The sequence below is a fragment of the Capra hircus genome, chromosome 9, assembly GCF_001704415.2.
Source record: "Capra hircus breed San Clemente chromosome 9, ASM170441v1, whole genome shotgun sequence".
Taxonomy (NCBI): domain Eukaryota; kingdom Metazoa; phylum Chordata; class Mammalia; order Artiodactyla; family Bovidae; genus Capra; species Capra hircus.
Genome location: NC_030816.1, coordinates 16,110,993 through 16,122,160, shown reverse-complemented (window position 1 = coordinate 16,122,160; position 11,168 = coordinate 16,110,993). Strand labels below are relative to the sequence as shown.

The window sequence follows — 11,168 nt, the reverse complement described above, 5'->3', positions numbered from 1 at the left end:
TATTTAACTTATATGCAGAGTACATCATGAGGAATGCTGGGCTGGAGGAAGCACAAGCTGGGATCAAGATTGCAGGGAGAAATATAATAACCTCAGATATGCACCTGATACCACACTTACTGTAGAAAGCAAAAAAGAACTAAAGAGCCTCTTGATGAATGTGAAAGAGGAGAGTGAAAAAGTTGGCTTAAAACTCAACATTCAGAAAACTAATATCTGGCATCTTAGTTTTGGCATCCAGTGATGGCATAAGTAATGGCATCCAGTCCCATCACTTCATGGGAAATAGATGGGGAAACAATGGAAACACTGACAGGCTTTATTTTGGGGGGCTCCAAAATCACTGCAGATGGTGACTGCAGCCATGAAATTAAAAGATGCTTGCTCCTCAGAAGAAAAGCTATGACCAACCTAGACAGCATATTAAAAAGCAGAGACATTACTTTGCCAACAAAGATCCACATAGTCAAAGCTATGGTTTTTCCATCAGTCAGGTATGGATGTGAGAGTTGGACTATAAAGAAAGCTGAGCACTGAAGAATTGATGCTTTTGAACTGTGGTGTTGGAGAAGACTCTTGAGAGTCCTTTGGACTGCAAGGAGATCCAACCAGTCCATCCTAAAGGAGATCAGTCCTGAGTGTTCATTGGAAGGACTGATGTTGAAGCTGAAACTCCAATACTTTGGCCATTTGATGCAAAGAACTGACTCATTGGAAAGGACTCTGATGCCAGGCAAGACTGAAGACCGGAGGAGAAGGGGATGACAGAGGATAAGATGGTTGGATGGCATCACCGACATGATGGACACAAGTTTGAGTAGGTTTCAGGAGTTGATGATGGACAGGGAGGCCTGGTGTGCTGCAGTCCATGGAGTTGCAAAGTGTCAGTCACAACTGAGTGGTTGAACTGAACTGAACTCTGCACATAAGTTAAATAAGCAGAGTAACAATATACAGCCTTGACATATTCCTTTTCCTATTTGGAACCAGTCTGTTGTTCTATGTCCAGTTCTAACTGTTGCTTCCTGACCTGCATACAGATTTCTCAAGAGGCAGATCAAGTAGTCTGATAGTCCCCTCTCTTAAAGCATTTTCCACAGTTTGTTGTGATCCACACAGTCAAAGGCTTTGGCACACTCAATAAAGCAGAAGTAGATGTTTTTCTAGAACTCCCTTGCTTTTTCAATCATCTAACAGATGTTGGCAATTTGATCTCTTCTTGCTCTGCCTTTTCTAAATCCAGCTTGAACATCTGGAAGTTAATGTTTCACATACTGTTGAAGTTTGGCTTGGAGAATTACAGCATTACTTTGCTAGTGTGTGAGATGAGTGCAATTGTGCAATAGTTTGAGCATTCTTTGGCATTGCCTTTCTTTGGGATTGGAATGAAAACTGACCTTTTCCAGTCCTGTGGCCACTGCTGAGATTTCCAAATTTGCTAGCATATCGAGTGCAGCACTTTCACAAAATCATCTTTCATCATTTACAAGATAATATGAAGCTGTGTAAGTACCACTGAAGTCCCAGAGAGAGATGAAAGGGAGGGAGAAAAAGGAAAAATAATATTTGAAGAAATAATGGCCAAGTTTTTCAAGTTAAGAATAAAGGAACCCACAGACTTGATCAGCAAAGTAAATAAAAAGAAAACCATTTTACCTGGCAAGAGGAGAAAAGGAACATATCTTTACATGATAATTCAAACTGCTTCAAGCTGAAGATAAAAAGAACAACCTTAAAAGAAACCAAAAGGAAAAAAACACATTTTGTACAGAGAGACATTGATGAGAATAACAGATGACTTCAAGTAAAAAGAAAAAAAAAAAAAGAATTGAAGCCAGAAGACAATGGTACATTGCTTTAATGGTTTAAAATTTAAAAAAATTTTTTTGTCAGTATAGAAATCTGTATCTGGTGAAATATCGTTCACAAAATAAAGTCATCTTCATATACATGAAATCTTTATAAGATTTACTGCTGGAAGATCTAAGAAATGCTCAAAGTTCCTCAGGCTGAACAGAAATGATGATAGGTAAAAATTCAAACAGAAAGAAAGGACAAGAACTAAAAATGGTAAATATGCAAGTAAACACAAAAAAACAAATGTTTCTTTTTAAAAATTTCTTTAAAAGACAATATGCTGGTAAAAGAAAATATTCTTAGAGTGTAGAAACCTGCAAGAGAATATCATTCCCACCCTGACAATAAGAAAAATACAGATGATCTAAAAAAAAAAAAAAACACTCATCTTGAACCCATGAAGACATCTGAGAACAGGGCAACCAACTGAACTGAACTTCAAAGTATGAGAAGTTCCACTGAAAAGAGACTGGACACATGAACTCTATGGCAGAGCACAGGAGGAAGAAGTGGCTGCCCAAAAAATAAAATAGAACACTAAAAAATCCCTAAGGGCCAAGTGTGGGCTTGCAATAGTTGAGAATAACCTAAATTATCAAAAAGAAAGGTTGTGCACACTCACTCACAAACTCTTTTCCATGGATCTCTGCTAGGTGCGCTTAAGAAAGATTCTGTATAGGAGAGGATACCAGAGAGAACCATTTCCCTCAAAGGGGACCTCATATGGATGGTGATCAGACACCAAGGAGGCACAGGCACAAAGAAATGCTGCTTCTGTTCTCTGCCTGAAGCAAAATATGTGGGCCAGAGGTGATCTATATTCTTGCCACCACAGCCTCAGCCTAGATGACTGCTTCTGAGCAAAAGAAGGACTTCTTATCTTCCACCTCAAAGAATCAGAGAAAAATTGATTGCCTCTTAAAGAAGTGAAGAAGCAAAAGCTATCTGTCCCTGTGGAAAAGCACAGAAATCTTCTAGCCCACAATCCTATGCTGCTACAAAGCAGAGGTCTGCTTCCAATGGGAAAGTGTTAGCTGCTCAGTCGTGTTCAGCTCTTTGCAACCCCATAGACTGTAGCCCTCCAGGCTCCTCTATGCATAGAGTTCTCCAGGCAAGAGTACTGGAGTGGGTTGCCATTTCCTTCTCCAGGGTTCTTTTGGGAAAGAGGAAGAAAATTCTATCCTGCCTCTCCAAAGACATAATACATAATTTTTCTATCACGGGAGGGAGACCAGGAATACTGAGAAGGCCTTACTCCTAAGGTCCAGCATATAGCTCTACCTAAGACTGAGGCTGGACAAGAATATCAAGTGCTGTTTAAATATCTGGATTGAGGAAAGCATAAAGATGAACTATCTGCTACCCCAGCCTCTGTAGTAAGCATACAGAGTTCATGCATTCAATTTCTATTCAGAGGGACTTGCCATACTTTGAAATACAGTTCAGTTGTTTGCCTTGATAGGCTGCCACTGGAGAAATTTGTAGCCCAATGTCATGATAGGAGAAGGCAATGGCACCCCACTACAGTACTCTTGCCTGGAAAATCCCATGGGCGGAGGAGCCTGGTAGGCTGCAGTCCATGGGGTCGCTAAGAGTCGGACACAATTGAGCGACTTCACTTTCACTTTTCACTTTCCTGTATTGGAGAGGGAAACGACAACCCACTCCAGTGTTCTTTCCTGGAGAATCCCAGGGACAGGGGAGCCTGGTGGGCTGCCTCTATGGGGTCGGTGCAGAGTCGGACATGACTGAAGCAACTTAGCAGCAGCAGCAGCAATGTCATGAGAACAATAACAACAAAAAACACTAAGTGCAGCCCAACTACTAATTATATTTGACTAACTTCCACAGTAATGAACTGACAGAAAAAAAGGCTTGCCATTCCAAAGCATGAATATTATTTCTTTTTCTAATTAATTTCTTTTTCACTGGGGTATATGTTAGGGACCAAATGACGGGCTCTAGGACCTGAGTCATGTTTACCAGAAAGAGACAGGATATGCGCTCATCCTGCCTGGCCAATCATGTAATGCCAGCTGCTTCTGTAACTGAGACAAAGAATTGCCTGTATATAAGCCGCCATACTCCTTTGTTCGGGGCTCTTGTCGGATTCCACTGTGCTGGAAGAGACTTGGGCCCTAGCACGCTAGAAATAAACTCCCTTCTTGCCTTTGCATTACTGTGGTGGACTTGCTCTCTCGGTCGGTTCAGAGATACGGTGCATAACATTTGGGGGCTCGTCCGGGATCTCCGTCCCGCCAGGGAGGACAACTCTCCTGGTAGAACGGAGTAACCTCGTTAGGAGATAAGAGCTCTGAGCACCAGTGCTAATGTTGCAGAAGCGCAGATTAAGTCCGGGGCCCAGTATCGTACTGGGGAGGCATCTGGGTGTAAAGTGCAGAGGCAAGTCCGGCGTAAGGCTGAGGCCCGATATCGTGCTGGGGAGGCGGCTGACTCTGGTTACTAGATTAAGTCCAGCGTAAGGCCGAGTCCTGGTATCATGCTGGGCAGGCGGCTGGCTCTGGTTGCTAGATTAAGTCCGGCGTAAGGCCGAGGCTCGGTATCGTGCTGGGGAGGTGGCTGGCTCTGGTTACTGGATTAGGTCCAGCGTAAGGCCAAGGCCCAGCATCGTGCCGGGGAGGCGGCTGGCTCTGTGAACATCCTGCAGGTAAGATTGAGTGCACTGTTGGTGGCCACCTTGCGTTTGTTATCTGTTTGTCTATTTGTGGGGTCTGCATTGCTCTTTGTGTGCTCTGTTGGCTCCCAGTGTACTTTTCTGTGATCATGGGACAAACAACTTCTACTCCTTTATCTCTTATGATTAACCACTTCTCTGATTTCAAGTCTAGAGCTCAGAATCTTTCGTTACTGGTGAAGAAGAGCAAACTGGTGACTTTCTGTTCTGCCGAGTGGCCCACCTTTGAGGTCGGATGGCCACAAGAGGGAACCTTCAATCCCCAAATTATCCAGGCAGTTAAAGAGAGGGTGCTTACTCCTAGTCCTGCCGGGCACCCAGATCAGACTCCCTACATTCTGGTCCGGCAGGATCTAGTGAGAAACCCACCGGAATGGCTTAAACCCTTTGTTCTCACTCCTTCTAAACCTCCCAAACCTCCCCGTCCCTCTTCCCCAACTCCAACCTCGCCAAGACCACAGGTGCTAGTCATGAAGGCTTCCGAAGAAAAAGAAGGAAAAAAGGACGAGAATCGACCAAAGCCGGTCTTCCAAGAATCTTCTCTGTATCCTAATCTGATAGATCTGGAGACCGAATTGTTCCCACCCCCGTATGCAGATCCACATCCGCCCTTGCTTCCACAGGTTCCACAGGTTTCATCAGGAGAAGCCAGGAGAACCGAGCCTTCAGCTCCTCCCAGAGAAGGGAGCCCTTCCCAGGGAACTCGGGGAAGAACAAGGGAAATGGCCAGCGTAGCGGAAAAAGAAGACCCAGAAGTCCCCTCTTCCACTGTTCACGCATTTCCGGTCTGGGCAGGGCCAGCCAGAGAGGGTGGAGAGCAGACATATCAGGATTGGCCCTTCTCCACTAGTGATTTGTACAATCGGAAAACCCAGACTCCCTCCTTCTCTGAAAAACCGCAGGGTCTTATTGATCTTTTAGAGTCTATCCTTTTTACTCACAATCCCACTTGGGATGATTGTCAGCAACTGTTACAGGTGCTTTTCACTACAGAGGAGCGCGAGCGGATCCTGTCAGAAGCTCGGAAGAATGTGCCAGGGGTGGATAGGAGGCCCACAATACAGCCTAACCTCATTGAGGAGAGGTTCCCCTTGGTGCGACCCAACTGGGACTTCGAACGTGCTGAAGGTAGGGAGCATCTCCGAGTGTACCACCAGACTCTTATGGCCAACCTTAGAGCGGCCGCCAGGAAGCCAACTAATTTGGCCAAAATAAATTCAGTGAGGCAGGAGCCAAATGAGAGCCCAGCAGCCTTCCTTGAAAGGATAGTGGAAGCTTTTAGACAGTATACCCCCATGGACCCACAGGCAGATGAGTCACAAGCGGCAGTTATGTTAGCATTTGTAAATCAAGCAGCCCCCGATATTAGAAAAAAGTTACAAAAGATAGAGAGGTTAAGTGAACAATCCTTGCAAGATCTAGTGTGGGCAGCCGAGAGAGTTTTTAATCATAGAGAGACCCCAGAAGAGAGAGAGGACCCCATTAGAAGAGAAGAAAGAGAATTTAGAGCTGAAGAAAACCGTAAAAATCAAAAAGAGCTGGCTCAGATATTTTTTGCTGGGGTTGAAAACAAAAACAGGTTCCAAAAAGGGAAAAAATTGGACTCAAAAACTGAAGAAAAAAACGACAAGGCGTAAGCTTGAGAAAAACCAATGTGCGTTTTGTAAAGAGTTTGGACATTGGAAAGATAAATGCCCCAAGAAAAAGCTAAAAGAGGGGCCCAAGAACCCCAAGAACGAGACTCCCTCTCCAGACAGTCATATCCTCTACGCGAGTGAGGATAGCGACTAGGGGGGTCAGGGCTCGAAGCCCCTCCCCGAGTCCTGGGTAACTATAAATGTGGAGGAGAAACCAATTGGCTTCATGGTGGACACGGGAGCCCAATACTCAGTCTTAAACCAAAAAGATGGACCCATGTCTAAGAAAAGTAGCTGGGTGCAGGGAGCAACCGGGACTAAACGATATGGATGGACTACAAAACGGCATGTGAACTTGGGGGTCCACCAGGTAACCCATTCTTTTCTGGTGATACCTGAGTGTCCAGCGCCCTTGTTGGGAAGGGATTTACTGTCTAAAGTGAATGCCCAAATTCATTTCTACCACGGACAAGTGTCGGTTCTAAATGGGACTGGGCATCCTCTTCAGGTCTTGTCTCTGGCATTAAAAGATGAATACAGACTCTACTTGCCAGAGGCCCCAGCGACAATAAGCCCCAAAGTACAACCATGGGTTCAAAGATACCCTCAGGCCTGGGCTGAAACAGCAGGAATGGGACTGGCCAAACAGAGGCCCCCTATCATTGTGGAACTGAAAGCCAGTGCTTCCCCAGTGAGGGTACGGCAGTATCCCATGAGTCAAGAGGCTCGACAAGGAATTACTCCTCATATATAACGCCTCATAGACGCTGGGGTCCTGAAAAGGTGCTGGTCCCCATGGAACACTCCCCTGTTGCCTGTGAAAAAGCCTGGGGAAACTGATTTTAGACCGGTTCAAGATCTACGAGAAGTCAACAAACGGGTGAGAGATATTCATCCTACGGTTCCTAACCCTTATACATTGCTAAGCAACTTGCCTCCAAACCACATTTGGTATACTGTTTTAGATTTAAAAGATGCCTTTTTCAGTTTGCCTCTTGCCCCCGCAAGCCAAGAGATCTTTGCCTTCGAATGGCAGGAAGACGGTGGTCAGACCCCTGTGCAGCTGACATGGACTTGCTTACCACAGGGTTTCAAAAACTAGCCCACGTTATTTAATGAGGCCCTGGACAAAGACCTCCATGAGTATCGGGTTGAACACCCTACCATTGTTTTATTACAATATGTTGATGACCTTATGCTGGCAGCGGCTACAGAGAAAGAGTGCCAAGAGGCAACAGGTGACCTTCTCCAAACCTTGGGGACTTTAGGTTACAGGGCCAGTGCCAAAAAGGCCCAGATTGCCAAGCAAGAGGTTACATACCTCAGTTATATGATAAAGCAGGGCCAGAGGTGGCTAACACAGGCTACAAAAGAAACCACCCTCCAGATCCCTGAGCCGGCTAACCCTAGAAAAGTGAGAAAATTTCTGGGAACTGTGGGATGTTGCTGGTTATGGATCTTGGGGTTTGCAGAAAAGGCCAGGCCCCTATATGAAGGGACAAAGGAAACAAGGACTGGAAATGGACTGAGCCAATGAAAGAGGCCTTCCAAGAGCTCAGGCGAGCCTTGCTAGAAGCTCCTGCCCTGCCCTCCCTGATCCATCTACGCCTTTCCAATTATTTGTAGATGAAAAGTGGGGGATAGGAAAAGGGGTACTAACACAGAGATGGGGACCATGGAAGCGACCTGTAGCTTACCTTTCCAAGAGACTGGACCCAGTGGCAGCCGGATGGCCACCTTGCCTCCATATCATCGCGGCCACCACGCTCTTAGTCCATGATGCTGATAAACTGACTTATGGACAGAGACTCTTGGTCTACACTCCTCATGCCATAGAGAGAGTTTTAAAGCAACCCCCACGTAAGTGGATTTCTAATGCCCGCTTGACGCACTACCAGGCCTTGCTACTTGACACCCCACGGATTCATTTCCAAACGCCCTGCACTCTAAATCCGGCCACTCTTTTGCCCAATCCGGAGGAAAATAGCCCCCTCCATGATTGTGATGAGATACTGGCCGGGGTAACAGCAATATGAAAGGACTTAACCGATACTCTACTGGATAACAGTGAGCTAAAATGGTTCACAGATGGCAGCAGTTATGTGAAAGATGGACAGAGACGGGCGAGAGCTGCAGTAGTAGATGACTCTGGACAGACGGTATGGGCAGAGGCCCTTCCCCCGGATACCTCAGCACAAAAGGCAGAGTTAATTGCCCTGATTCAAGCATTAGAGAGAGCCAAAGGAAAAAGACTAACTATTTTCACTGACAGTCACTATGCTTTTGGCACGGTACACATCCAGGGCCCGATATATCGGGAACAGGGGTTTTTGACAGCTGAAGGAAAAGAAATTAAAAATTTGCCTGAAATCCGTAGACTTTTAGAGGCTGTACAGATGCCTTGGGCTGTGTCAATAGTACACGTACCTGGACATCAGAAGGGTGACAGCCCCACGGCACGAGGGAATCATGCCGCAGACCTGGCAGCTCAAAAAGTAGCTGATGAAGATTTCATCACCCCTGTGTTGGCGATCAGACTTCCACCTCCAGGTATGGGAACTCTGCCCCCAACTCCTGAGTATTCATCCACAGACCTTGCTTGGATCCAAGAACACACCAACCTTCAAAAAGGTGAAGATGGATGGTACCGAGACTCAGACAGCTACTCGATACTCCCTGCTCAGTTGGGACGGCAACTATGTGAGCATTTACACTTGTCTACTCATCTGGGAGAAAAGAATACTCTGATGCTCTTTCAAACTGTGCACCTGCGATTTCCCCAGCACCAGACAACTGTAAAGAACATAGTGCATGCTTGTAAGGCGTGTCAACAGATGAGGCCAGGAAAAGGACAACATGCAGGACTGAGGTATCGGGGAGAAGGACCAGGGCAACACTGGGAAATAGATTTCACCGAGGTAAGGCCAGGCAAGTATGGTTACCGGCACTTGTTAGTGTTGGTGGATACCTTCTCAGGGTGGGTAGAGGCTTTTCCTACAAAGGGAGAAACCGCGATGATAGTGGCGAAAAAGGTTTTAGAAGAAATAGTTCCCAGGTTTGGCCTGCCAGTGACCATCGGCTCTGATAATGGACCTGCTTTTGTGAGTCAAATAGTTCAGAGCCTTGCCCTAGCCCTGGGGACTAAATGGAAGTTACATTGCGAATACAGTCCTCAGAGCTCAGGGCAAGTAGAAAGAATGAATCAGACCCTAAAAGAAACTTTAACTAAATTGGCTATAGAGACTGGCGGGGACTGGGTGACCCTCCTTCCCTTCACCCTCTTCCGTGCGCGTAATACTCCTTATCAACTTAATCTGGCCCCATTTGAAATTCTGTATGGGAGACCTCCCCCGGTATGTCCAATATTTGAAGGGAAGAAACTACCACCTCCCACGTTGGGACAATTCCAAGAGGCCTTGATGGCCTTAAGCAAGGTGCACTCTCGTGTCTAGAAACTGCTCCGGAAAATACCTGTGGGTCAAAATAAGGGAACTATTCCCTCACATGACATTGGCCCAGGAGATTGGATATGGGTCAAAAGGCACCAAACCAAGGCACTAGAACCCAAATGGAAGGGTCCTTATGTTGTTCTTCTTACCACCCCAAGTGCCCTAAAGGTCGACGGTATCAGGCCTTGGGTGCATTGCAACCACGTACGCCCAGCTACTTCAGCAGAGCAGGAAGACGCTAAAAAAAAAAAAAAAATGGGAAGCGTCTCTGCACCCGTCCAACCCCCTGAGGCTGAAGCTCCGGCGTTGTTGACAGGACCAAGACAACTCGTCTGGACCATCTTATGGATGACCATGTTATGTTACTCTGCTCCTAAGCTGCCAGCGTGAACCCGCACCAACCCGTCAAAATCACCTGGAAACTGCAAAATGGACTAACACGTGAGATGCTTAACTCCACCACCACAATACATCCACCAAATACTTGGTGGCCAGACTTATACTTTGACCTTAAGCCGGTGGTAAATGTACCCTGGAAGAGGGGCAAGCTCTGGAATCATGCACTCTGGGCATGTCCAGGTGTGCCCAGGCATAACTGGAAGATCTGTGGGGGGATACAGGACTCTTATTGTAAATCTTGGGACTGCGTAACTTCCAATGATGGGTCAGAGACTCCAGGGTATAGACGGTGGGATGTAGGAAACTGGGACTTGCTTAACTTCTCATTTGTAGGACCCGAACCTCCGTACTCTGATTGGGAAAAGGATCATAACTTTGCCCAGGTAAAAATAAGGTTTAACATTGACAAAGCAAAAAAAAAAAAAAAAGGCCTGGGTCAATGGGATATCATGGGGGCTTCAGACCAGAACTGACGGGTTCCCATACCGGGAGTATTATAATGGGATCATTGTTGTGAGTCAAGTTTTAGAACCGGTACAAATATATAGTATCGGTCCAAACCCCGTTGAACAGGTCCATGCAACTCTCTACCTACCTACGTCCCAGGGACCAACAAAAGACCCAGAGGCGGGCCCCCTTGCTAAACTCGGACAAACAGATCCACTATGAAAATTAGTAAAGGCACCTTATGCTACCTTAAATCAAACCCATCCTGAGGCAACTAAATCCTGTTGGTTATGTTACAACTTAATTCCCCCTTATTACGAGGCAGTAGGCCTCAACGCCTCTTACGACCTGGCCAATGGCACCGATCCTCCTCAATGTCAATGGGGAGACCGAAAAGTAGGCCTTACAATGAGAGAGGTATGGAAAAAAGGGTTATGTATGGGCAAGGTATTATCAGAGAGGTCTCCACTGGGTGCGCATGTCGTTGAGCCTACAGACTTGCCCATAGCCAGGTGGCTAATACCACGGATGGGAGGATGGTGGGTCTGTTCACACACGGGGCTGACTCCATGCTTACACAGCTCAATCTTTGATCCCAAAGAAGAATTCTGTGTTATGGTAGCAGTCGTGCCAAAAATTCTGTACCGACCAGAGGAAACAATATATGATTACTGGGCCCAAAAA

General features: G+C 46.2%; 1 protein-coding gene across 1 annotated transcript; it reads left to right on the top strand.

The window, feature by feature from the left end:
- On the top strand, positions 5,275-6,021 carry LOC108636768 (the record flags this gene model as incomplete). Its single annotated transcript, XM_018053510.1, has 1 exon — positions 5,275-6,021. A coding segment is annotated over exon 1 (747 nt), but the record flags the coding sequence as incomplete, so codon positions are not given.